We start from the raw sequence: 24197 nt of genomic DNA on the forward strand, positions 1-24197 counted from the left end.
TGGATCACTAATCAAGACTTTGGATTGGATTAACAAGCATGGCAACAATGAGTGAGCTTGGAGCAACGCTGATTAACCTGTGATTCGATCGTTGGTCTCGGACATGGGACTCACGTCAACAATACCTGCGTTGATTTTTCTGGGCTTTCTTTTTCTATATCTCTCTCTCTTTTCCTTTTAGTTTACCCTAGTAGTAAATTTTTACACTACAAGCACTATGTCCTAGGTTCGAAAGGCAAATTTCTCACCTCTCTATTATATACTTGAAACTTCATACATATCTCTTAATTTACTAGTTCCCATTGGGGAATGTAGGGGTTGAACCCATGACCTCTTGCTCTCCATTGGACACCTTAATACTATATTCGTTTAAAAAATTCAAGCTGTGAAATTCGTTCCCTGTCGCTTTTAGTTTTTTCCCCGCCAAAAATCCATGGCTTCTTCTGCTTCTGCAGAGGCCAGAGATGAATTTCCCGCCTTCCCTTTCGAACCCTACCCCGTTCAGCTCCGCTTCATGAAGGAAATTTACGGATCTCTGCAGAGAGGAGGAGTCGCTGTAGCCGAAAGTCCCACAGGTATCTGTAATTATGCTCCTTTTTTTTTATATGAAGCCGCTCCTTTCTTTTCTCGTGCTTTTCTGACCTAGTTTCTGTGACTTTCTGTTTCATTTCCTTCTATCAGGAGCTGGAAAAACAATACAATAAGTATGACTCTCATGATCTTACTCCTGTCCGCTCATCTCTTTGCGTTTTCCTTTTTCTAGGAACCGGAAAAACTCTAAGCTTGATCTGTAGTGTCTTGCAATGGCTTCAAGATCGAAGATCGTCGCAAGTCAGTGAAGAAAAGGCAGATTCTTCACTCTCCATTAAAGATGAAGATAATACCAGTGTAAATTTGGAATCTGAACCACAGTGGTTGCGAGAGTTTTGCAAACCTAACAGTGGAAAACAGCAGAAAAACGCAACAAAGAATGTAAAAAGGAAGACATTTAGTAGCAAAATCTTGAATATATCTAGCGAGAAGAAGAATCCGCAAGTAGATTCGTCACACAGAGATCATGGAAATGTTCTAATTCAGGATCAGGATCAAGATGAAGAAATTTTCCTTCTCGATGACTATGACAGTGGAGTTGAATCTGGTTTTGAGAAAAATAGCAGGAAAAGGAAGGTTTATCACACATCAGACGGGAGCAGTGATGAGGAAGTGGATTTGGAAGAGGAAGAAGATGTACAACCAATGAAGGTATTTTTCTGTAGCAGAACACATTCACAGTTGTCTCAATTCGTGAAGGAATTGCAGAGAACTGTATTCTCTTCCTCATTGAAAGCTGTTACTCTTGGTTCAAGAAAGTCTCTTTGCATTAATCCAGGTACAAACTAATGAATTCCCAATACTGGAACCACACATGCATGTAAAGGCACATGAATTTTCTTGGCCAAAATGGCTCCGAAGTCTTAGGTCAAAAACTTAGCATAGGATATAGTAGTATAGAGACACAAATTGACAAAGCACAGGGGTGTAGATTCACAGGTGTAACCCTCAGAGGGCATATTCAGGGAGTCTAATCTTATTAGATGCACTACGATTGAACTGGACTTGTGCTTTGTCCATCTCGGATTGCACGTTCTCATAGATACAGTGGCAATTAAACACATTCAAATAGGATAAAATGAAAAAAATAGTTGTGCTAGGAACATTCTTCATCCTGAAAGAAAACTGCTGTATGTCTAGAGGATCTGATGTTCTTCTTTGGAGTACAGTTCCTCAGTTATGTCATGTATGAAACAGTTCCCTTTCTGTAATCATGTATGAAACACCAGTTATAAAACATATCATCTGTTTTTTTAAACTTGATCTCTTAAATGAAGACCTTTTGTTCTTCTTATGAATTATCATGAATGATGCAGATGTGCAGAAGCTAGGGCATCCATCTCGTATTAATGAACGATGCTTGGAGCTTCAGAGGAACAGCAGTAACCGAAGTGCCGAAAATAAGGTATGGCACACCTTAATCTAGCAAATGTTTAGTAAAAAGAGTTTTTGATTATCGAGTTTTTACTCAGGTAATTTGTTTGACCAATGCTGAACATCATCTGACTGTTTAAGATGCTTGTTTGTCTGGCCCCTAGATTGACACCACCCCACCCTCTTTATTTGTTATGATATTATGATATTATGTAAAATGTGTCACTTTCGTGAAAAGTTGCTGGCTTCTTTGGCATATACAATAAATGTTGAATCTGCTGATGAATTTCAGTACATATGTGGGAGATGCACCTAGTACTCCACATTGATGAATCAGGGACAATTTCATCCTCCTCAGTTGACAGTCTATTATTTCTTCCTTCTCGTTGTCCATTAGAGCAACAATTGAGGAATTTATACAAGTGTGTGGACCAAGTCCTGAGCTTAAGGTGCAATCAATGGGAAAATGGAAGCTATCAAGTTCCATCTAATTTTGATGATTGAGTGGTCTGACATCAAAACTGCTGATATAAACCTTAAGGAATGCTATTATTAGTTAGCTCAAGAAATACATACTTATGCATTATGCACAAGTTTCCCCATTTGAGTGTCCTCTGAATACTTATAAAGGATGGCTTTTTAACAAGGTGGAATCTGTTGGGAATCTGAGCATGGTTTGATAATCCCATTTTCTTGCAGTTACCAGCAAAGAAGAGTCATGGAAGGAAAACAAAATGTACAGGTTGCCCATTCATGAAAAAGAAGGATCTTCAGAGAAGGTTCAAAGAGCATGCTTGGGAATCAGAAGTATTAGATATTGAAGATCTGGTGCAACTGGGTCAAGGGCTTGGTACATGTCCTTATTATGGTTCAAGGCACATGATTCATTCAGCAGACCTTGTAATTATGCCCTATCAATCCCTCTTGCATCATCAAACTCGAGAGTCTCTTGGAGTTAAATTGGATGGCTGTGTTGTGGTCATAGATGAGGCCCATAATCTTGTAGATTCTATTAGTGATATGCATAGCTGCCAAATATCATTTTCTCAAGTAAGCTTTTATTGCAAACTTGATATATTTCACACTTTGCATCCTATGTTCCAGTTTGTATCACGTACTGCATGCTCATATCATTTATGCTTTTAATGGCAGCTTAATCAAGTGAAGTTGCTACTTTCAATATATCTAAGTAAATTTAGGGAGATGCTTAGTGCTGGAAATAGACGTTATATACAAACACTGCTGACACTTATTGAAGCCTTTCTTAATCGTCTAGTTACTGGCAATGACAAGTGTGCGCGGCTGACAGAAGGCAACGAGACAGTAGAAATGCTTACTATTAATGATTTTCTCTTCTCATTGGATATTGACAACGTTAATATGTTCAAGCTATGTGAGTACATGAAAAGCAGTAAGATCATTCACAAGGTAAGAGTTTTCAATGAGTTTCTTTGTTAATGTATGAAGAGGTAGTTTAATCTGATACCATAACAGCTATACAGGTATGTGGCTATGCTGAGAGGTTATCATTTCAAAAGGAAAGCTCTACATGTACAAACAAGGGTGCAAAAGAGATCTCTGATGAGTGGTCAGGGTCATTCACTGGTTTCCATGCATTAGCTGAGTTGGTTCTTACTTTGATGATGGAAGATAGTGATGGTCGAATCCTTGTTCATTCGTGCTCTTCTAATGAACAATGCCAGGCTTATATAAAGTTTATCATGCTTAATGCCGCACAGGCTTTTTCTGAGGTTAGGTGAAATTGACATGCCTTTTAAAGATATAGGTGTATAAACTAGGAAAGAAGTCCAATATACCCAAGTCTTTTGCTATTTTCCCTAAATGCCCATGGCCTATTCGTTGTTATTTCTCCAAATGCCCTTAAATTTTTGTTATCTCCCCAAATTCCTCTTGTCAACCCCAAAAGAGAGAAAGGGGATGAATCGACCATATAATCTCTTAAATGAGAGTTGACCCAGGGCATTTTTGAAATCATGAAAACTTACGGGCATTTAGAAGATAAAGAAAATCATAGGTATTTTGGAGTTTTTCCCTGTATAGTAATTAAGGTAGTTGTGACAATGTTCTACATAATGCAGGTTTTAGAAAAAAGTCATGCTGTTGTGCTGGCTGGAGGCACCTTGCAACCCATTGAGGAGCTTGAATATCGTTTGTATCCTTGCTTGAAGAGGAATCAGATACATTTTTTCTCTTGTGGACATATTGTTCCACCAGAAAATGTCTTGGCTATAGCTGTTTCACATGGTCCTACAGGGAGAAGTTTTGATTTTACTTATCAATCACGTGCCCTTCCTGAGATGGTACATACATCTGTGGTTGAGACTGTATCCAAAAAGAAGGAAAGAAGTATATGTTAACATCTCTAAAAGACCATAATGGCCAATGAGATCTAACAAAGATTACTTCTCTTTGTTCAGAATTTTGCTCCCATTTTAAAACATTTCGTGTCATTTACAGGTAGAAGAGCTAGGACGATTTGTTTTTAATCTTTCTCTGGTTGTTCCTGAAGGAATGGTTATTTTTTTGCCATCATTTGAGTATGAACAACAGTTACACTCTGCATGGAAAGTCTCAGGAATCCTTGATAAGATACAAAGGAAGAAAGTTCTATTTCGAGAGCCCAGAGATGCTGCATCTCTCGATACAACACTACGTAAGTACAAAGAAGCTGTAACAGATACTCAGAATCTGGATTCAGGAAGGACAGGAGCTATCATTCTGTGTGTCGTGGGAGGAAAAATGTCTGAAGGTATCAACTTCAGTGATGGTATGGGTAGATGTGTGGTCATGGTTGGATTGCCATACCCAAGCCTTTCAGATCCAGAACTTGTAGAACGTATGAAGTATGTTGATATGATTCTGTCAGTGCCAACAGATAGGATGCCTGAGGGTTGTGAGTTGGAAAAAACACCATTGAGGGGCTATAATGGCAGAACTTATTATGAGAACCTATGCATGAAGGCAGTAAACCAGTCTATAGGTAATGCTCATACACTTTTTTACTGCTCTTTTATTTTATGTTTGCAAATATTTCCAAAGCCACTCAGTGTATTAATGTCTTCTTAGGTAGAGCAATCAGGCACATAAAGGATTATGCATCTATTCTTCTTGTGGATGCCAGATATACTTCATCATCTTCTATAACATCAGGGCCAACATCAAAGCTACCCACTTGGATTAAAGAGCAGCTGATCATAGCGACAGGAAGCTTTGGAGAGGTACATAAACGAATTCATCAATTCTTCAGGAAAAAACAAGGCGATAACTAGGTATGCATGATTGTTTTGATGTCAATTATAAGTATTTTTTCAGTTTTCTTGGCTGCTCTAATAAGCTATTTCTCAAAATTCTAGTAGGAGATGGCAAGATCACTACAACATGGTAGACTTATTCGAAGGACATGTTGAGGTGCAGCTTGGTTTCTAGTGTATATTTTAAAGCGGTACACGGTTGTCATCAAGAGTTTGAGATATAGGCTTTTACTTCATTATGTTCAAACTTTAGAATATGAAAATGGGTCGCTAATAGCATACAATAAGAAAGCGTAGTGTTCAAAACATTGTTGGTCAGGATTGAATCAATGTGTTGGATATTATAATGAATAAGAGTGATGTTATTGAATAAGAAGCTCCAAGTGTCGGAAGTAAAGTAATAAAACACTAAGGAAATGGAAAACAGGACTTTGGACTGATGGTCACCCATAAGAATGTGCACTTGGTAATGTAGATGCCGTAAAATAAATACATTTCTTCAGGAATTATACTATCAACTTGGGAATCTGTGTAGACTGAGTAATAGATCCAAAATGTGAAAGTAGTCTGGGAAAGTTGGATAGCATGCTTCCGAATTGTTGTTTCAGTAAGCTTTGTAAGTTCATGTGTCATACTATAGATCATGCATGCTTATTGTTTTCTTGGGCCTATGGTTCCTCTTTATATCTGAGAGAAGATAAAGTTTGATTTCATCTTTGACAAGAATTATTGTGCTTATTGATAGAACTTACAACCTCAATTTAAAGATACATGTGAAGGGATAGTATCCCAGTTCGTGATGCTTCCCAGTTCAAATACCTCAATTTAAAGATACATGTGAAGGGATAGTATCCCAGTTCGTGATGCTAGGATAACTAGGACACCTGATAATGGAAATTGGAGAACATGTGTCACTTGAGCACATCTCAAAGATGGGAGATCGGACAATATTTAATGCATGTGTTGCAAACTTTCCTTTGTGGAATTGTGGAATGGGGAGGTAATATTTCATGCCATTCAAGAAAAACTTGATAATGACCATATAAAATCAAATTTCTTTCATCCAATTCAGTCATTCCCTCATTCTAATCTAGAGACCATGAAATGTGGTGCAAAAAGAGGGATAGGAAAGCCTTGTGTTCTGCCACCTCCCTTTCTGCTCTAAGTTTCTTTCATCCATGTGAGTCAACCCTTTCAGAAGTAGTTTGACACTTCTCATGCTAAAGAATATTTGGATGTGGGCTTAGACTGGAAAGGGGGTTAGGAAAACACGACATTTTCCTTATAGAAGTTTTTACATAAAAATTGAGAACAACCCTCGTAGTTACATTTGGAAATTAATTATGGACTTTGGGTTGCCTTAAAGTATCAATGCATAAGAGATCAACGATACCATCACATAATGCAAGCAAGTTTAAATGCACAATGAAATAGAAATTGGGGGGTTGGTTAGATGTCAAGTAAATGGGGGGATATGTGAATTAACGTGGGACTTGGAATGCTTTGCATATGAAGGCGTTGGGCATTAAGTTCACGAATTCCTAAAAGGTTGTGGTATATTTCAAGACCGAAGGTCTTGAATAAAACCATTGCCAACAATTCATGGCTGTCATCCACAAGACCACAAGGTGAAATTTATGAAGATGAAAAGGGAATTTTGGTAACAATTTAGGCTATTTCATTAGAGCTTTCACTTTTATTATTTGTTTTACCATTTAAACATCTCCGATTGTCGCTATTGGGAAGAGTGATTTGTACAATTATTTAGGCACATCATGTCAACCCCCTAGTGGACATCAATATATCGTTGCCATACTCTCAAAAGAGACTTGAAATAAAATCATCATTTACCTATTAAGCATTATTAGGCATGTTATCTTTCCTACTAGATGTATGTAGCTCAATTCCGTACCATTTACAATTAAATAGCAACCAATAATTAAAAGACTAAAATAATTTCCAAAGAATATTTACAGTTTCACTTAGTAACTCTTTTACTCCTACATGCAAACTCCCAAACATCTCTTAAAGTTCTTCACGTGGAACCTGTTCATGTTGATAAATAAACCATCAAAGTGAATTATCATTATTAGTCCAAGATCCAAAATTGTGCATCACTACAAGTTATTTTAGGTGCAAGCAAAACATAATATCAAACACAAGGAAACGTATCTAAAACATCATCGAGTAAAATATTCCAATTTTGTGATTTATAAATTGTGGTTTCAACAAATAACCCTCTTCCTTGTTGACCTATAGTAAGGTCATGACATTCATATGATAATAAATACTAGGCATGAATTACCTTATAACCATCAATGAAGGACTATTGTAGGATGGCAATGTCATAAAATGTCAAAAATGGGTAGATGTTATCGAGAATACACATTATCGTTGAAGTTTCTTGAAGTCTATAAAATTGGGTACCCAATTTCGTGTTGTGATTCTTGTCATTATAAAAATGTTAATACGTACATACATAGAAGCATATTTGTTGGTTGTACTTACCTTTTTGGACCACATGCAATTTGTTCATCAACACTTTCCAAAATTTACAATATGTTTAGATACAAGAAAAATCATCCACAAAAAGAGTCACATTAATCAACTGGATGCCCAAGGTTGTGAGAAATTGTTTGATTTGATTAACTTGAGCTAGTTAGCTAATGAAAACAGAATATGTTGTCTCCTTACTAGTTTTAGTCTTTGTGGTTGAAGAAAAAACTACCATGTTAATGAATTGATCCACCATTGTGATAATTGCATCAATCAAACCCTTCTGAAGATGGGATATCTCCACAAAACCCTCTAGAATGGGCGATGCCTTCAATTAACCGTTATGGGCAATGTTAAGGCATCTTAGGCCAACAACATGCATTACAAATTGCAAACATCGTTTTTACAAAATTGTGAATATAAAGCCATTGGTACTTTTGGGTAACTATCCCTAAAAGCCTTTTGAATTCCTAACATTCAGTTACCACATGTCATGGCAATATTGTACAAAAAGGGATATCAAGAACTCACATTCTTTTAACAATCATACTCTATTTTTCACAAATATAGCTTGTTAAACTCATTGGACAATGTGTTAACACAAAAGTCACTAAAAGTCATGCTATTGAGGGTCATCTATAATTGAAGACCAACAAAACATGTGTGAGAGTAGCAATTTCTTGTGAATCATTCCTTTAGGAAATATGCAAGTTTTAACCATTAATATAAGAAATGTATTACCACATCATTGAAGTGGTATATCATCATAATCATGATTTGAGCCCATGTTTGTAACAACACTACATGAATAACATCAAATGCACAGAACTATTGGATTTCTTAAGAAAGTCTTTCCTTCTTTTACTCATTATCACTTTATTTTACCCTCATCAACAACCCATGATGGAAACATTCAAGCAAAATCAAGTCATCCATAAAAGGCATCACATCAAGGAGAAACCCTTTAGGTGGTTTGAATTGTTGATCTCGTCTCTAATGAGTGACCACAATCCTCATTAATGCGTGTAAGTGAGGAGGTTTGCAACTACGGAATATTCCATAGGCAACACTATAAAAGTATATACTAGAGCTCAAAGGAATCAATTGAGCAAATGTAAGACGTCTCAAGTAAATGAATAAACGAAGAACAAAACAATAACATATATGGATTAAGCGTGAGTTAAAGTATATGAATTGTCTTTCATGATATGGTAAATTAGGAGAGAAAAAGTTCAATTTTTCATCAAGGAGAAACTTTTAGGTTGTTTGATTGCTCGATCTCATGTCAAATAAGTGGCTACATTCCTCCTTAATGTGTGTAAGCGAAGAGATGTGCACTCATGGAATATCCCATAGGAAACACTATACAAGCATATACTAGAGCTTGGAGGAATTGATTGAGCAAATGTAAGATGCATCCAATAAGTAAATAAATGAAGAACAAAGCAATAACATATATGGATTACGAGTGAAGAGGGATAGTAGAGCATATGAATTCTCTTTCATGATATGGTAAATGAGGAGAGAGAAAGTTCAATTTTTCATTAAAATGGTTGGATCACCACATTAACATTCAGGCAAGAAAGTAAAGTTAACGAGGGCCTAAAATGGTTTGTAATTTTTTTTACACGCGAGTCATATTTTCCAAAAACATAAATATGTATGAGAGGGTCGTCTATAAATTTCTTATTATGAAGTGCGGAAAATTAATGGCGACATGCAAAGACAACATGCTTGATTTAAGCACATAGTTCAAACTATTAAGAAACGCAAGGGAAGGAAGGAGACATAGGATTATTGGATTAAAGACGAGATGTACCTTTTATGGACAACATGCAAAGACAACATGCTTGACTTAAGCATAATGTCTATACTATTAAGAAACTCGAGGGAAGGAAGCATACATAGGATTATTGGATTAAAGATGAGATGTACATGCATTACCACAAAAAGATGCCTAACAGAATAAAGCGATCAAATTTTGAATTAAATATTTAAGGAATCTAATGTAGTAAAGGGACACATCACTCCTCACATCCATATTTTTTCATGTAGAGAAATGACATCCAATGTCAAGGTGGTTATTTTTGTGGAGAGAAATGACAAAATGGATTAGCAATATGCGCCCCCTCGATGGTTGTTTCCTCCATAGGTGGAGGTTGGTTTCAATTATGACATAATGGGGGATATCTTACCCGCCACTAGATTGTATCATTATATGTCTTGTATACGCTTATTAGATTGGTAATGGAAACTATGGTGCAATTTTTAATTTTTTTTAAAAATGTCAAGGTGGTTATGGCCCTATGATCTTAGTTGATTGGAAGGTTGCCACTTGGCCCGTAATTCGTTAATTTAAACAAAGTTCCCTCCTTGTTGGCTTGTTATCTTTGCATGAGTTTGGTCATGGGTTTATGCAATTTCATGTGAAGCATCATCATTGTGTTTTTGTTGCAAACCAACTAGTGATGCATGGCACAAACCTATTTGCCCCTCAATTTTTCTTTTGCTCTTTTTGAGTGAAAGAATATTTTATGAGATGAAGAGACAATTGACCAAGGACAAAGTGATCGGAAGTGTGTTGATGCCCAATACCCATGGTGCAATATGGCATTTGTACTCGCATTGAAAAATATGTGCAAACCACCTTCTCTCTTCTCACTCTTCTCCAAACTTAGGATCATCCCTCATGAAGTTATTGAGTCAAGGCCATAGGTATTGACTCAACACCCTCTCTCAATAGGTTCTAAACATGAAATGCGTGCTTGCAATAGGAAAACTACTCGTAAAAACCAAAGCACTATAGTATTTTTACTTGGCATGGTGTGTTCTTTCTTACATTTAGGATATGTGGATTGTAGTCGCCCCCTTGCATCTCAATGTCACCATATGTTATCGCCATGAACTAGTTAGTGGTTCATTATTTTAATGCGTTCAAATAGGGGGTGTAAATGTCACACTAAGGCACGTGACACCGACACAATGTAAACCATTATATGTGAAATAGCCTCAAATATCCATTGTAGTAGCAAATGATATATGCAAATTTGTGATATTGGTGCATGTATTGGACACATCATGATAACTTTGATTATTCTATTGGTCATGCAAACAAAGGTTTGTAGTGAGAGGATGAGTTGTGGTTCTTTCTAAGTTTACACTTTAGAGGGGATGATCATGTCAACTTTGGACATATGAACCCATAGTGGGAGATCAAGCTCGACAACATTGTAGTTCACCACACGAGATCGATTTTGGCCCTCTCAACATCTAGAGTAGGCTTCATTTTCAGATGTGTCTTGCATTGAAAACTCTTCTAATCACATCCGTTATTTCCATTGTAAAAATCCATGTACAACAACCAATATGACTCCCACATTCATTCTAAACACACACCAACATGCCTTTCATGTACTTGGTTGTCAATAATCTTGATGACGTCGTGATCATATGGTTAAAAAGTAATTGAAGTGAGAGAGACAGAGAGATTCAAATAAATTTAGTTTTTACATGTTATCTGCAATATGGAGATCTATTTTAAATAATAGTGGGAGGCATTTCCATGCCATTATTTCCAATGTAATAAATGTAGGCATTTTATGGGTAAGTATTTGCGCCATGCATCGCTGTCAATGGAGAATGGAGGCCTAGGAAGGATCCTTTGTGACAATCATCTCAAGACCAAGGGTTACCCCATTAGTCACAGTTTGCTTTCTAGAGTCGGGGTTTTGCATACATTGAATACATACCTGGGGTTTTTGTTCCTTAGATAGGTCTGTATGCCACAAAATGGCGCCACGGTGACGACTTAGTGCCATGTGTCTCGAGATTAGTATGAGACACACGATAATGAGATGGGGTTTCATTTTTTGTCCAAAGATGGCATTGGGGCTACATTCGTAATTTTAGATAATTTGGGGCCTACTTTTCGAAACCTTCCTTATTCTGGATTTGAAAATAGAACAAAAATCCTAACGTGCCCACGACAACGCCTCCATCATGGCGCAGGCTCGCTCGCTCTCTCTGCGCTCACGTTCTTTGGCCATCATCCAAATCCCTGCATAAACCCTAAGTTTCTGCCCAACCCTAATTCCTCGCATTCACAAACAGACAGAAACCAGAAAAACCCACCACCAAATCCGACACACTTCGATTCATCAATCTTGCATCCTTATGTTAAACCCTTAGCAATCCTTCTGCTTAACCCTAGCTCTGTAAATGTCCGCCATGGCTTCCGTCAGATTCACGCTGATACTATTTCTGGCCCTTGCTTTGGGTTCTCTCATCTTCTTTTTCTGTTATCTTCATGGTCAACCAAACCTGCTAGCCTTCTCTGCCGCCTCTGCAGCGTGTCAGTTTCACGCCAAATCACCGCCGGGATCTCGTTCTAATCCTTTCCCTGGAGACTTACGAGCTTTGCCGTTCGCTTGGAATATTCTAGGCCTCGGATGGACGGCCGGATTCGCACCACCTCCCGCCCAATATCTGCACATAGCATTGTTCGTGAAGAAATGGCCATTCCGGTCGTCCAGTCCCGGAGGGTTAGAGAGACATGCATTCGTTTTACACACATTGTTGGCCAGGCGCGGACACACCGTCCATGTCTTCTCGACCACAGCCTCGTCTGAAATGGACAGTCGCCACAACAAGGCCCGGGCTGAGGCCGACATCCGGGAATGGGCAGACAAAGGATTGTTTTTGCACTTGTTTTCTCGTCCTGATGGTTCGGGGAAGATGGATATCGAAGCCGCATGGGCGGAATTTGTCCAGCTCAATTCTACGCGCCCATTCGACATTGTCCATAGTGAAAGTGTAGCTTTGCCCCCAGATCGTGCTAAATCCTTGGGACCCAGCACCGTCGTCTCATGGCATGGAATCTCGTATGAGATTATCTACTCCGACATCATCCGTGATGTTACTCGAGCCCCAGGAGAGGTCCGTGCACCCGATTTACTAAAATCGCTAACCGAGCGCACATTTCGTGTGGCCGAGGAGGTCAAATTCTTCCCTAGCTATGCTCACCATGTAGCAACAAGCGATCACGTCGGTGATGTGTTGCAAAACATATACCAGATTGGGGCTGAGAATGTTCACATTATCTTGAATGGGGTGGATGAGCGACAGTTCCGCCCCAACCCAGTGGCAGGAGCAACGTTTCGTACAGTTCTCGGATTGAGTGGGACTAATCAACAACAACTTGTGTTGGGTGCAGCTGGAAGGTTGGTCAAAGATAAGGGCTACCCGTTGCTCTTCGAGGCATTCTCGGAAATTCTAGCTGAGGCCCCGCATACACGCCTCCTCTTAGCTGGGGATGGCCCTTGGGCAGTCCGTTTCAAACGCCTCGCACCCGCTAATGTCATGGTTTTGGGCATCCTCTCCCCCGCCCAGTTGGCTGACTTTTATAATGCCATTGATATCTTTGTCAATCCAACTCTTCGTTCACAAGGGCTTGATCACACACTTCTCGAGGCAATGCTGTGTGGAAAGCCATTGCTTGCTACCCGATTCGCAAGCATCACAAAGTCAATCATTGTGAAGGAAGGGGCAAGGGGAGAGGAAGAAATAAGTTATACATTTTCACCAACTGATGCCCCCGCCTCTCTTACAGCCGCCCTTCGGCTCGTGATCCATCATCATGCCTCTGGCCAACTCCAACGTAAGGGTCAGCTATGCTTCCAGCGTGCATCCAAGCTTTTCACCGCCACAAGAATGGCTGCCTCTTATGAGCGCCTCTTCCTCTGCATCACCAATTCCAGCAATTGCCTCTACCCACCATAACATACACATACATCACCATAACTAATTGCCCCTATCCACAATCACTAATTCTTCATCATCAGATTGATTTTTCTGGTGTAACTACACTGTACTATTTGCATTGCCCATAACAGCCAGGTAGAAAGGGAATTGTTTCCTGGGTTACTAATGGTTCAAACTTTCTTGGTTGTGATAAGTCACACTTGGGAGAAAAAGAGAAAGTTTCCTTAAAGTCCTCAACCTTTGTAAGGAGGGGATTGCAAGAGGTTTACAGCTTAAGTTTGTCAAACAGAAAGTGTGAAGATTAGTATACTCTTAGAGAGTGAGTGAGAGAAGTTCATTCTTCCTATTATTGCATTTAACCAATTTAATTTTCCAATTTTTTGACATATGGTCATCAAGGTTGTTCTTTCTATTACTTGCTTAACCTATTACTTATGCTAATTGGTATGGAGCGGCCACCAATGATGTTCTTGGATTTGGTTTATTGTTAATTTTATTGCAATGATGCATCTTGGAGGTCGGTTAATTGTAACCATCATATTCATAGTTTGTTAGCATCATATATTATAAATGGCAATGGAACTCCCCTTGCATACTAGTATCTGCATATATGTTACTCATGCAAATATATGTAGAAGCATCATTGCCATCCAACTCCATACAGTGCTCAAAGACCCATTTGGCAACACTCAAATTGACCCACCTTAGGCTCGCACCTAACAGAACCCACCACAATCTACGGCGATCTGAAGTTGGAATGGTCTCGATCAAAATTATAGCCTTGTTAAAGCATCCAGCCCGGCTCAACAAATCAACCAGGCTGGTGTAATGTTCTAATTTTGGAGCTAAGGAATAATTAGTGTTCATAGTATCTAAACACATCTGCCCTTCATCCACTAAACCTGCATAACTGCATGCAGTCAGCAACAAAACAAATGTTATCACATTTGGAACTATCCCTTCCGCCATCATTTCAGTGAATGAGATGAAAACTCTATTTACATGACCAATCTGAGCATACCCAGTAATAAGTGCATTCCATGAGTGATTGTCCCTTTCAGGAAGCTTTTCAAACATTTCTTGTGCCATTGAAAAGAACCCACACTTAAAATACATATCCACCAATGCATTCCCGAGTGTAATGCTATGTTCCAATAACCCTCTCATGATGATCTCGGCATGTACCTCTTGCCCTTGCTTGGCTGACCCTATGCAGCCACTAGCACTCAAAACCAAAGCAAATGTGCTTGAGCTTGGAGAAAGGCAGTCATATCGCATTTGTTGAAAGCAATTCAAAGCTTCATCATTGAGTCCGTTTTGTGCATATCCAGCAATGAGGGCATTCCAGGAGATGCTATCGTGTATCGCAATCTCATCAAACACTTGTCGTGCTTTCAAAAGGGATCCACACTTGGCATACATGTAGACTAATGCTGTGTGGAGTGCAACATCTTTAGTTAAAAGTAACCCTTTCTTTCGGACCTCGGCATGTATCTCTTCTCCTTTCTCAATGAGTCCATTGTTACCACAAGATTTTAGGATGCAACAAAATGTGACTGCGTCAGGTTGGACGCCCTCATCCTGCATCCTTTCATAGCATTTTAAAGTTTCGTCATCCAGTCCATGTTGGCCATACCCACACAATAATGTGGTCCAAGAGACCACATCTCTTCTCGCAAGCTCATCAAATGCTTCTTTTGCCTTTGTGAGCATACCACACTTGATATACATGTCAACTAATGAATTGCCGAGGACAATACTGCTCCTCAGCAATCCCCTTTTGCTTATCTCGGCGTGTATCTCTTCTCCCTTCTCAACCAATCCTATACTTCCACAAGCTTTCAAGAGGCAAGCAAATGTAACCTCATTAGGGACTAGGCTAGTTTCTTTGTGCATCTTGTTAAAACACTCTAAAGCTTCATTTCCGCAACCAAACTCTGCATACCCGGCAATCAATGCATTCCAAGTAACTACATTCCGAACCAAAAGATGATCAAAAACTTTCCGAGCTTTAACAAGAAACCCACATTTGGCATACATATCCACTAATGAAGTGCCAAGGACCACATCGTGGTCTAATAGCCCCTTCTTCTGAATAACATCATAGATCTCTTCTCCCAGACCAACAGAACCAACGCATCCACAAGCCTTCAAAATACATGAAAATGTAACCGCATTTGGCAAGAGGCCCTCAGCTCGCATATTTGAAAAGAGGGATAGCGCTTCGTTTTCAAGACCTTTTTTGTGAGCATAAGAAGATATCATAGCGTTCCATGAAACCACATCCTGTGCCGGGATTAGTTGTTTGAAGACTTTCCTTGCTTTCTCTACCTCACCACATCTTGTATACATCCCAATTAGTGAAGTGCTGAGATATATGTCTTTCCTGAATAGGCCTCTTTGAATTATCTCCGCGTGTATATACCTGCCTTTGGGAAGATTCCTCTCTTTACCACAATCTTTGATCATGACTTTCAAAAGAGACACAGGGTTGGCGTTTTCTTGTTGTCCTTTCTTGAGCACTTTCTTGTCTTTTCCATGAGATTTGATGGATTTTGGGGACCATTTTTTCGGATCTTTCTTGCAGAAATACAGATTCCAGGAAAGGCCCCTCTTCTGTTCGATCTGTAATGGATGAAGTCTTTCTGATGGAAAACCATGACCGGAGACAGTCGCCTGTCGGCTCGTATCACTGAAGAAATACAAACCTGCATCCCTGCAACATGCCATTCCTCTCGTTGGAAAGCATGTATGAATGATAATAACATATTTCTCCTTCACTTGTCTGTGTGTGTTCTCCAAGCAGCTAAGAGGATGATAGTAGCATAGTATGAACCATACGTACCATACGCGAATGCTATCGTGTGTTTCAACCATTCGCATAAGAAAAACAAACACCCTCAAAGAATGATAAATACCATACTTTTGGATTAACTATTTATTATGAGGTAAATAAGCCTAAAATTTTGAAACAAAACCAAAAGAAAACATTAAAAAATAAGAAAAAAAGCAAAAAGAAAATTCGATAGATCAGACATATATGGTCATTGAGTTTTAAGCAATAACTTTTGTTTTTCAAGTTGTATGTACTATATCTTATGACCACATACATCATCAGAAGCATGGCATGGATGTACCCAAACCCAAATCCCTCCTTTATATGACACCCCTTTGTTTACAAAGAAGTATATGAAAACAAGAATTTCAAATCACGCCTCCTATTGAAGTCGCATGATATAGTTACCTCTATATCATGTTAACCTATCAAGAGCTAGAAACAACATTATTGTGACCATTGTGCCTCAATTCTTGAATTGCATGTATTCTGGCCCATTTTTGTGGTTGCAAGAGCGGCCCATCCAAACTCTTGATAAGAGTAAAAGTTCGTAAGGTTAAGGATAATTGAGGTTAGGAGTTCGAGAGTGCTTGACAACTACTCTTGCCTGACTCGCCATTAATAGGGTATACAATGATCCAGACCCCTTGACCTATGATATCTGTGAAGGCAAAACTTTGTTTCATTCAATGTTGTGCACTCAATTAGTACATTTAGAGCCAACATGTCTTTTTTGGCACTACTACCAAGGACATGAGCGTTAGAGTTGAATCCTAATGTAATCATATGACAAGGAAATAACAGATAGATAGATAAGATAGGAGAGAGAAGGAAGGGTGCAAATCCATCCGACCACCCCCGAGCGGAGAGATCGAGACGGAGTTGAGCTTCGATCGGCATCCCATACCACCGCCTTGGCATCAAGTCATACCTGGTACTGGCGCACTTGCTACACGATTTTTATCACCATGAGATCATAGTCTCGATATAGTTGAATTCATGATGTCTCTAACGAGGGTAGTTAGGCCTCATATTTATAGTTAGACCAAAGGCGCCCAAGGAAATTCATGCTTGGCCCTTATGGGTTGTCTCAATTCTTAGGATTAAAAGTAATCATCCCTTCTTTAGACTTGCGTTTAACCCTCACACTTTATCCATGTGTTTAGAATACTACGATACAAACTTACCACATGCTAAATTATGGTCATGCCCATAGCAATGAGGGCAAGTCTTGACATAGGGTTAAGATTATGGCACATGGAATTTATGAGGTTTTAGGATGATCAAAGAAATATAAGAATGAGAGAGAGAGAGTGTGTGCGTGTGTGTGTGTGTTTGCGAGTAACATCATCATCATCACCACCACCATCCACAACAACAACATCAACACCAACGTCGTTGTTGTCATCGTCATCGTCAACAACATCATCATCATTGTCAAAAACAAGGGAACATGAAAGAGTTTTTTCCTAGCTCACCACCCCACCTCAAATTTTAACATCTCCAATGTCAATTGTAGCCCCACGTTGACACCCCACCGGTTCATTCTACCATACCATCCTCGTTTCTTTCCTCACTCTCCCCCTCTCCCTCTCTCTCCCCTACCCCCAACAACATCCCCATAAATCTTCTTTATATTATTGAAAATGTTATTTATCGAATAAAATGTTAATTATATCAAGTTAATGATGAGGTGTTAAAAACTAGTGATTTGGAATGTATTATACTAGGTTAAAGTCTCAAACAAGGTATGTTGTCATGTCTCTATAAAAACTCTTAGTTTGAGAGGACACACAAGCAACAAATCACTCCCAAAAATGGCTTTCAACATTGATGGCACTTTTCCCACAAATACGAGTGTAGAATGATACATCACAATTCACCACTTTGGCATTATGAAGTCCATATCAATAATACATTCTCATGAGGTTTCAAAATATGACATTGGACATCTATTTCTCTATTTCAATTTCCACCTCATAAACATAACTACGCTTTGATATAAGGCTATGAAAACATTTTTTGGGACTTTTAGCGATTTCCCTAATGGCCCTCAAGTCAATTGATGTCACAACTTACCATGTCTACTAATTTGGATATTCACATTTTCCTTCATGATTATTTATTTCATACATTACAATTTATAAATATCATTCATTGCAAATTGGTTGCATAATTCTCCCTTTCTACTCATCATTTTCCATAATGTGCTACATTCCTCGTGTGTTATATATAGATCACTCATTACTTTCACAAATTGACATTCGGGTATATAGGGAAAGAACACATGATTATCTTGATCAAGGCAAACATTGTTTTTCAATTGGTGTACGACGACTACCTCAATTTTTATGAACAACCTTTACCAACCAACAATACACACTTTATCAAACTTTTTCTCTCTTTCTATAGATCTTTGATATTTGTTTACGATGCCAAGAGGATGCATGCACACATGTGTTTTGATCTCTAGTAGACATGAAAAAGGGTTCTCCCTCTCTTAATGTCCCGACTCCCCACATAACATTAAAGTTGGTTGATTATATGGAATTACTAAAAGTTCAATGTATGTATATTTTTTATCCTATGAGCAATGATGCACGTAAATAAGTTGTATAAAGGGATTTCATTAAAGTAATTGAATGTTGTTTTCTTGTCTATATGTTACCCAATTAATTTCTATGATTTATAGGGCTAACCAATTGTATTGATCAAGGAAAATCGTGAGGTATTGTGTCAAATGGCCATAACATTGGTCTTTATATTGTTACCATGGAGTTATTATTTCCTAGTACGACGTTAACTTGATAGCAAGGAGTGGGTACCAACAAATGCAATGTGACAAGGTTGTGTGCATGTTCAGACATATATTTATGTGTGGATAAAGACAAATAACAATATTTCACTTACTTTTAACTTATTAATTCGTAAACACTCCATTATTATTTGACTGCAACTAACATTCAGACCTAAATTACATCAAATTTGTGCCTTGCACAATAACGTATACTACTATAGGCGATACCACTTCAGATTTATAAATAAAGAAACAATAAAAATAAATAAGCATAAAAATATAGAGAGTCAATATATATACATATACACACACATGTATGTATGTATGTATATATATATATATATATATATATAATCTATAAAAGAAGAAAAAGAAGAAAAAATGAAAAATATACAAAAAACAACCGATGGGTATATAAATACATCTAGAGATGAGAATCTCTAAATTACTAAATAAAGAGATGAGACAATGTGAGTATGGATGGGATCGAAGGCAACATTAACAAAGCTTGAAAGTAGGTCAATGCTCATTTGTAAGAAATTGAAGAAGAATTGAGCATATGTTTTCAATGTGATGCCATCACACATACCATGCCATCAACAAAGAGATCAAGAGATCAATGACCTTGCCAATATGCCATTGGACATCAGGTCGCTTACCATGTTAGACAATCCCTATTATTGAATAAAAGACACAGATCCACGAGGTGTTAGGATGCCTTAACTCCTTCCATGTTGTTTGGCCCCTATTTACTAAATACGAACTATTGTGCATGTTGTTAAATGGAAAATGTGTATTTGTTTTGATGGACAACATTGTGCATAAATGCATTGCATTCCAAATTGTACACATTGCGAGCACTAGAAAGCAGACAAGCACATATAGTTGTATTTGTGGTTTCCCTTCCATTTGTTAGAGTAAAACAATCACCTCCGTGGCAATTTAAGATTCACAAATTCTTAGTGGCATTACATTCCGCCCCTTATACAATCAACTTCAATGCTTTCCATATCCAATCACATGATTTCTCTAAAGGAAGTTATGAAAAATTCATAATGAATGAATTGTTGAATCCATGCATAAAGGTCGCTAGTAGGATGACTATGTATCTTACATGTTGATAGTGACAACACTTCCACATGTAATGTATTTTATTATAATTCAACAATGTATACTTTTGAATAAAAAGTTTGAAGTTGTTAATGGTACACTTTTGACATGGCTAATGCATATTATGCACATAAAAATCATTAACAATCGGGCAATCCCCATCCCACATGGCAACATGCATTGGACATAGGTTACAATATTATCTACCATTAGACTTGTGAGTACATTGGCTTGCACATCACTAAATTTGTCAAAGGCAAGAATTGGGTTGATGTTTTAAATCAACCAATTGGCCTACCATTACACATTGTGATTTGTCATTTTCCAATTCAACCATTGCACACATGAGTCAACTTCATGAAACCTTAAAATTTGTTTGGTTTGTTGGACAATAATTGCACACATCATTATATTGTACTCACTTCCCTTGATTCTGATCACAAGAAAGAGTGACGGTTTAGGAAAAGGTATTTGATAGCAATAAGATATGTTATTTGTGTTGAATTTGTTAGTTACAATTTTATTATGATAATTACATGATTGATAGTGTTATTTGTTAGAACTTGGTCACTATTTGCAACTTTATTGATCATTTCCACAAGTTTAATATGTATGTTATTCCATCCACTACTAGAATTTCTACCCTCCATGTTCCTAGACGACAAGAAGTGCAAAACCATATCTTAATCATGCAAATTGACAACATACTAGAATTATCGTGTCAAATGATCATTCCTCCTTTCCAAATGATATCGCCGAAATGTTGCGACAATGTCCGATGAAACATTTGAAGCAATATATTATCAACTTCAACACCTCAAAATGTTTAGTTCATGCACAATGATTTGCCTTGCACGATTCAAACATGTTGCCACTTTGCCTCTTACATGGATCCAACTACCATATGGTAACCTTGAATTGATATATGACTTTGTTATCAACCTAAATACGACTTTTGTTATGCCACAAAAATTCACTCCACTAATAACAAAGTGCAACTCCATATGCCTCTTTCGTTAAACCATTTACCACTCAATCAACAACTTATATGACATTAAAAATAAACTATGAGAAAGCCCAATTGTCCAATCCAGTGCATGCGATTGCCCGACATTTGAACTCAATTGGTTCCCAAACTAAAACTTAGAAGAACATGGAACCTAATGAATGAGGTAATTGATGGGAACTACACGCTCCCTATACGCAACGCTCGGCCACAACCGAGCTTAGAATCATACACAGAAAACGGGAAATAATGCATGACACGAAGAAGAGACGAGTACGCAGGATGTTTACGTGGAAAACCCAAATTAAGGGAAAAAAACCACGGTAGCCCACAGGCTGCAAACTATCACTATGTTAGAATGTACAACAGTGAGTTCACGGAGGCAACGACCTCGTGCTCACGATCCTCGCCACAGGTGGCGGTTACAACAGAGGCAACGACCTCTTTCTCTCTCTCTCTCTCTCTGTACACAGTTACATACTCTCTTCCTCCTTGCACCAACAAGAATGACAACACATCTATAAAAGTTTGCCCTAAGTCATTTTTATACTAATATGACTTTTCGGCTATTTACAAATATAGCCACGATGGACTCTCAAAAACATATTTACAAATATGTCTCTTCATCCGGAGAGCGCTCCTCACCGGGCCTGCATCATCCAGATCTTGTCGGGCACTCGTCATCCGGTTCTCATCGGGTCTGCACCATCCGGCTCTCCATAGCCGGGTACTCCTCATCCGGTTATCACCGGGTCTGCACCATCCGGCTCTCCGTAGCCGGGTACTCCTCATCCGGTTATCACCGGGTCTGCACCATCCGACTCTCCGTAGCCGGGTACTCCTCATCCGGTTCTCACTGGGTCTGCACCATCCGGCTCTCCGTAGCCGGGTACTCCTCATCCGGTTTCTTCCTCGCACCATCCGGCTCTCCGTAGCCGGGTACTCCTCATCGGTTTCTTCCTCGCACCATCCGGCTCTCCGTAGCCGGGTACTCCTCATCCGGTTTCTGCCTCGGCCTATCGGCCTCGGCCGAGTTTGCTTATTAGCATTGTTCTTCTCCCTTCCCATCCGGAGGGACCTGTCTCCCAACAGTAATGGCCATATATTTTTCACCCTATTATTTGTGTAGTCTCTTCAAGTTTCATAAGCTTCTCAACAGCCGTCATGTATTATTAACTGTTGTACATGCAAATTAGTAGTCTTGTAGGTGTCAATGAATCACAATGTAAAAACTATGCACAAATCCTAAATGATCACTCTTCCTTCTTTTGTTAATGTGGATGAACTTTACTTCATCTTCTTCTTTTTAAAGGATTTTCTTCAATAGTATTAAGAAAAAACGCCCGAAGGCTACAACTTGAACCTAGTTGGCAAGGAGGTTACAACTTTTCTTATACAATGATGTAAAATAATCCTATGACCAAATATCGAACTTTGTAGAAGATGTTTACATTTGTTGATATTCAAGAAAGAGTCCATGGAAGTCAATATTGCCATTGAGGCTCTTGAGTTGACATTGTACGCAGGGGCAACTTTTTGCATAAGTGAAGAAGCTTTTTCCCTTTTCTTATTCACAACATCTGGGGAACCCTGCATATTATCATACTGGCCACTGACTATTGTCAGCAAGTTTTCCCATATCTCAAATAGCACATATGAGAGATGAATGTCTACCGCATCATAAAGTCAGTTACAACGATATTTCCATGATGCCCATAATGTTATTGTGGTCACTATTTTCCAAATCTGGACATATCACACCTGCTTTCAAGGTTGCTGGAAGGGACTAACTAATATCAATATTCTATTATGTATTGTCATTGCCTCGTGAACATCATTTGCCTCATACAACATCAAACTGGAATGTAATACTCCCCACATCGCTGATCTCCATGAGAATAGGCAACCTACATTGATTGTTAGGAATAAATAAATAACTTTCTTCCATACTTATTGAGCAAAGGGACAATACCATAGGACATGATTGGTAGTCTCATGAGGTTCATGGCAAAAGCCACATTACCGCAAATTGGGTGCTACATTCCCTTTCAATGAATGACCAACTAGTAGTGCCATATGCACTAATAACCATCGAAAGAGAATAATTTTAGTTGGCCCCTTGAATGACCAAATCCATTTCCAATATGTTCTCAAATGCAAAGTTGAGACACCCCAATTGGTCCAATGTTTCTAAGCTATTGGTGTCGTTACATTTTGAGAGGGTAGTAATGATCTTCTAGGTTTTACTAGTACTGAAAGAAGGGGACCCTTACGATCTTTTCCCCCAAGGAGTGTGACCAAAGCAAAACCACGGGATCCCACGTTAATCGTGCAACAAGATCTTTTGCATATTAAGCACAAGATATCACACATATGAGTAATTGACGGATAAGGATCAAGGATCCATTTCTTTCCAGTTTTAGCCACCACTCAAATTGGTGCACTCCGCAACTCTTGTAGATAACTGCAATCAAAGGTATAAGATTGCAATCTATTGTTGTCTAGGACCTCAAAATAAGAAACACACCCATTCGGTGAAGCATCCAAACCATAGATGTTCCCGCTTAGGTTGAAAAGTTGCAAAAAATGAAGAATATGTTGTTGATATGGTAGCCATCATTATCTTGGCACCATGAACTGATTGTAGATGTGCAAGTCGATCTTCTTGTGACATTTGCTGAAATTGAGTCCATGTTCTTACAAATGCAACTGACCCATTATCCAATTTACCCTAAGCAAGGTGAGTTCGCAGGCCCAATACTTTTCTTGCATTATCCCGAAATAGAGAATTGGCAAGCATAGGCTAATTAAGTAATGCATCCCATGTAGACGGGTTGTCCTTAAGCAAAAATGATTTAATTGCATCCCCAGTTCTTATGATTCCTAGCAAAAATCTATTAGATGCAAGATTCCACCTTGGCATTTTCATGTCATTCAAGAACAACCACTTTAGAG

The 24197-nt window shown here is 38.6% G+C and overlaps 2 protein-coding genes across 5 annotated transcripts; one reads left to right on the plus strand and one right to left on the minus strand.

The window, feature by feature from the left end:
* Positions 1-378: 378 nt before the first annotated feature.
* On the plus strand, positions 379-5820 carry LOC147864600 (RAD3-like DNA-binding helicase protein). Of its 4 annotated transcripts, none has more exons than XR_015529706.1 (10): positions 379-575; positions 764-1369; positions 1908-1996; positions 2665-3015; positions 3118-3393; positions 3468-3716; positions 4065-4286; positions 4444-4966; positions 5108-5255; positions 5340-5820. XR_015529706.1 is itself a non-coding variant. In XM_087318716.1 (10 exons), exons 1-9 carry the CDS (start codon positions 434-436, stop codon positions 5253-5255), a joined length of 2661 nt encoding a protein of 886 aa, XP_087174842.1. In that variant the 5' UTR covers positions 380-433; the 3' UTR covers positions 5340-5820. The 4 variants fall into 4 exon arrangements, 2 of the variants coding, with proteins under 2 accessions (XP_087174842.1, XP_087174843.1); XR_015529707.1 differs by having other exon boundaries at positions 5343-5820; XM_087318716.1 differs by having other exon boundaries at positions 380-575; positions 5053-5255.
* Positions 5821-13960: 8140 nt separating this feature from the next.
* On the minus strand, positions 13961-16223 carry LOC147864601 (pentatricopeptide repeat-containing protein At4g13650-like). The gene is made up of 2 exons (XM_087318718.1): positions 14515-16223; positions 13961-14403 (listed from the first exon to the last, which is right to left on the minus strand). Exons 1-2 carry the CDS (start codon positions 16221-16223, stop codon positions 14058-14060), a joined length of 2055 nt encoding a protein of 684 aa, XP_087174844.1. The 3' UTR covers positions 13961-14057.
* Positions 16224-24197: the final 7974 nt, after the last annotated feature.

The sequence above is a fragment of the Azolla caroliniana genome, unplaced genomic scaffold (genome assembly GCF_043228905.1).
Source record: "Azolla caroliniana isolate FFs.n. ecotype wild unplaced genomic scaffold, voAzoCaro1.0.p SCAF_4, whole genome shotgun sequence".
Lineage (NCBI taxonomy): Eukaryota > Viridiplantae > Streptophyta > Polypodiopsida > Salviniales > Salviniaceae > Azolla > Azolla caroliniana.

Excerpts from the sequence above, each read along its gene's own strand:
- LOC147864600 (XM_087318716.1), top strand. The coding sequence starts at position 434 with ATGGCTTCTTCTGCTTCTGCAGAGGCCAGAGATGAATTTCCCGCCTTC. Across the intron at positions 3,016-3,117 it reads GCCAAATATCATTTTCTCAA|CTTAATCAAGTGAAGTTGCT; the intron begins GTAAGCTTTTAT and ends TTTTAATGGCAG. Across the intron at positions 4,967-5,052 it reads GGCAGTAAACCAGTCTATAG|GTAGAGCAATCAGGCACATA; the intron begins GTAATGCTCATA and ends ATGTCTTCTTAG.
- LOC147864601 (XM_087318718.1), bottom strand. The coding sequence starts at position 16,223 with ATGGCATGTTGCAGGGATGCAGGTTTGTATTTCTTCAGTGATACGAGC. Across the intron at positions 14,404-14,514 it reads TGGAATGCACTTATTACTGG|TTATGCAGGTTTAGTGGATG; the intron begins GTATGCTCAGAT and ends GACTGCATGCAG.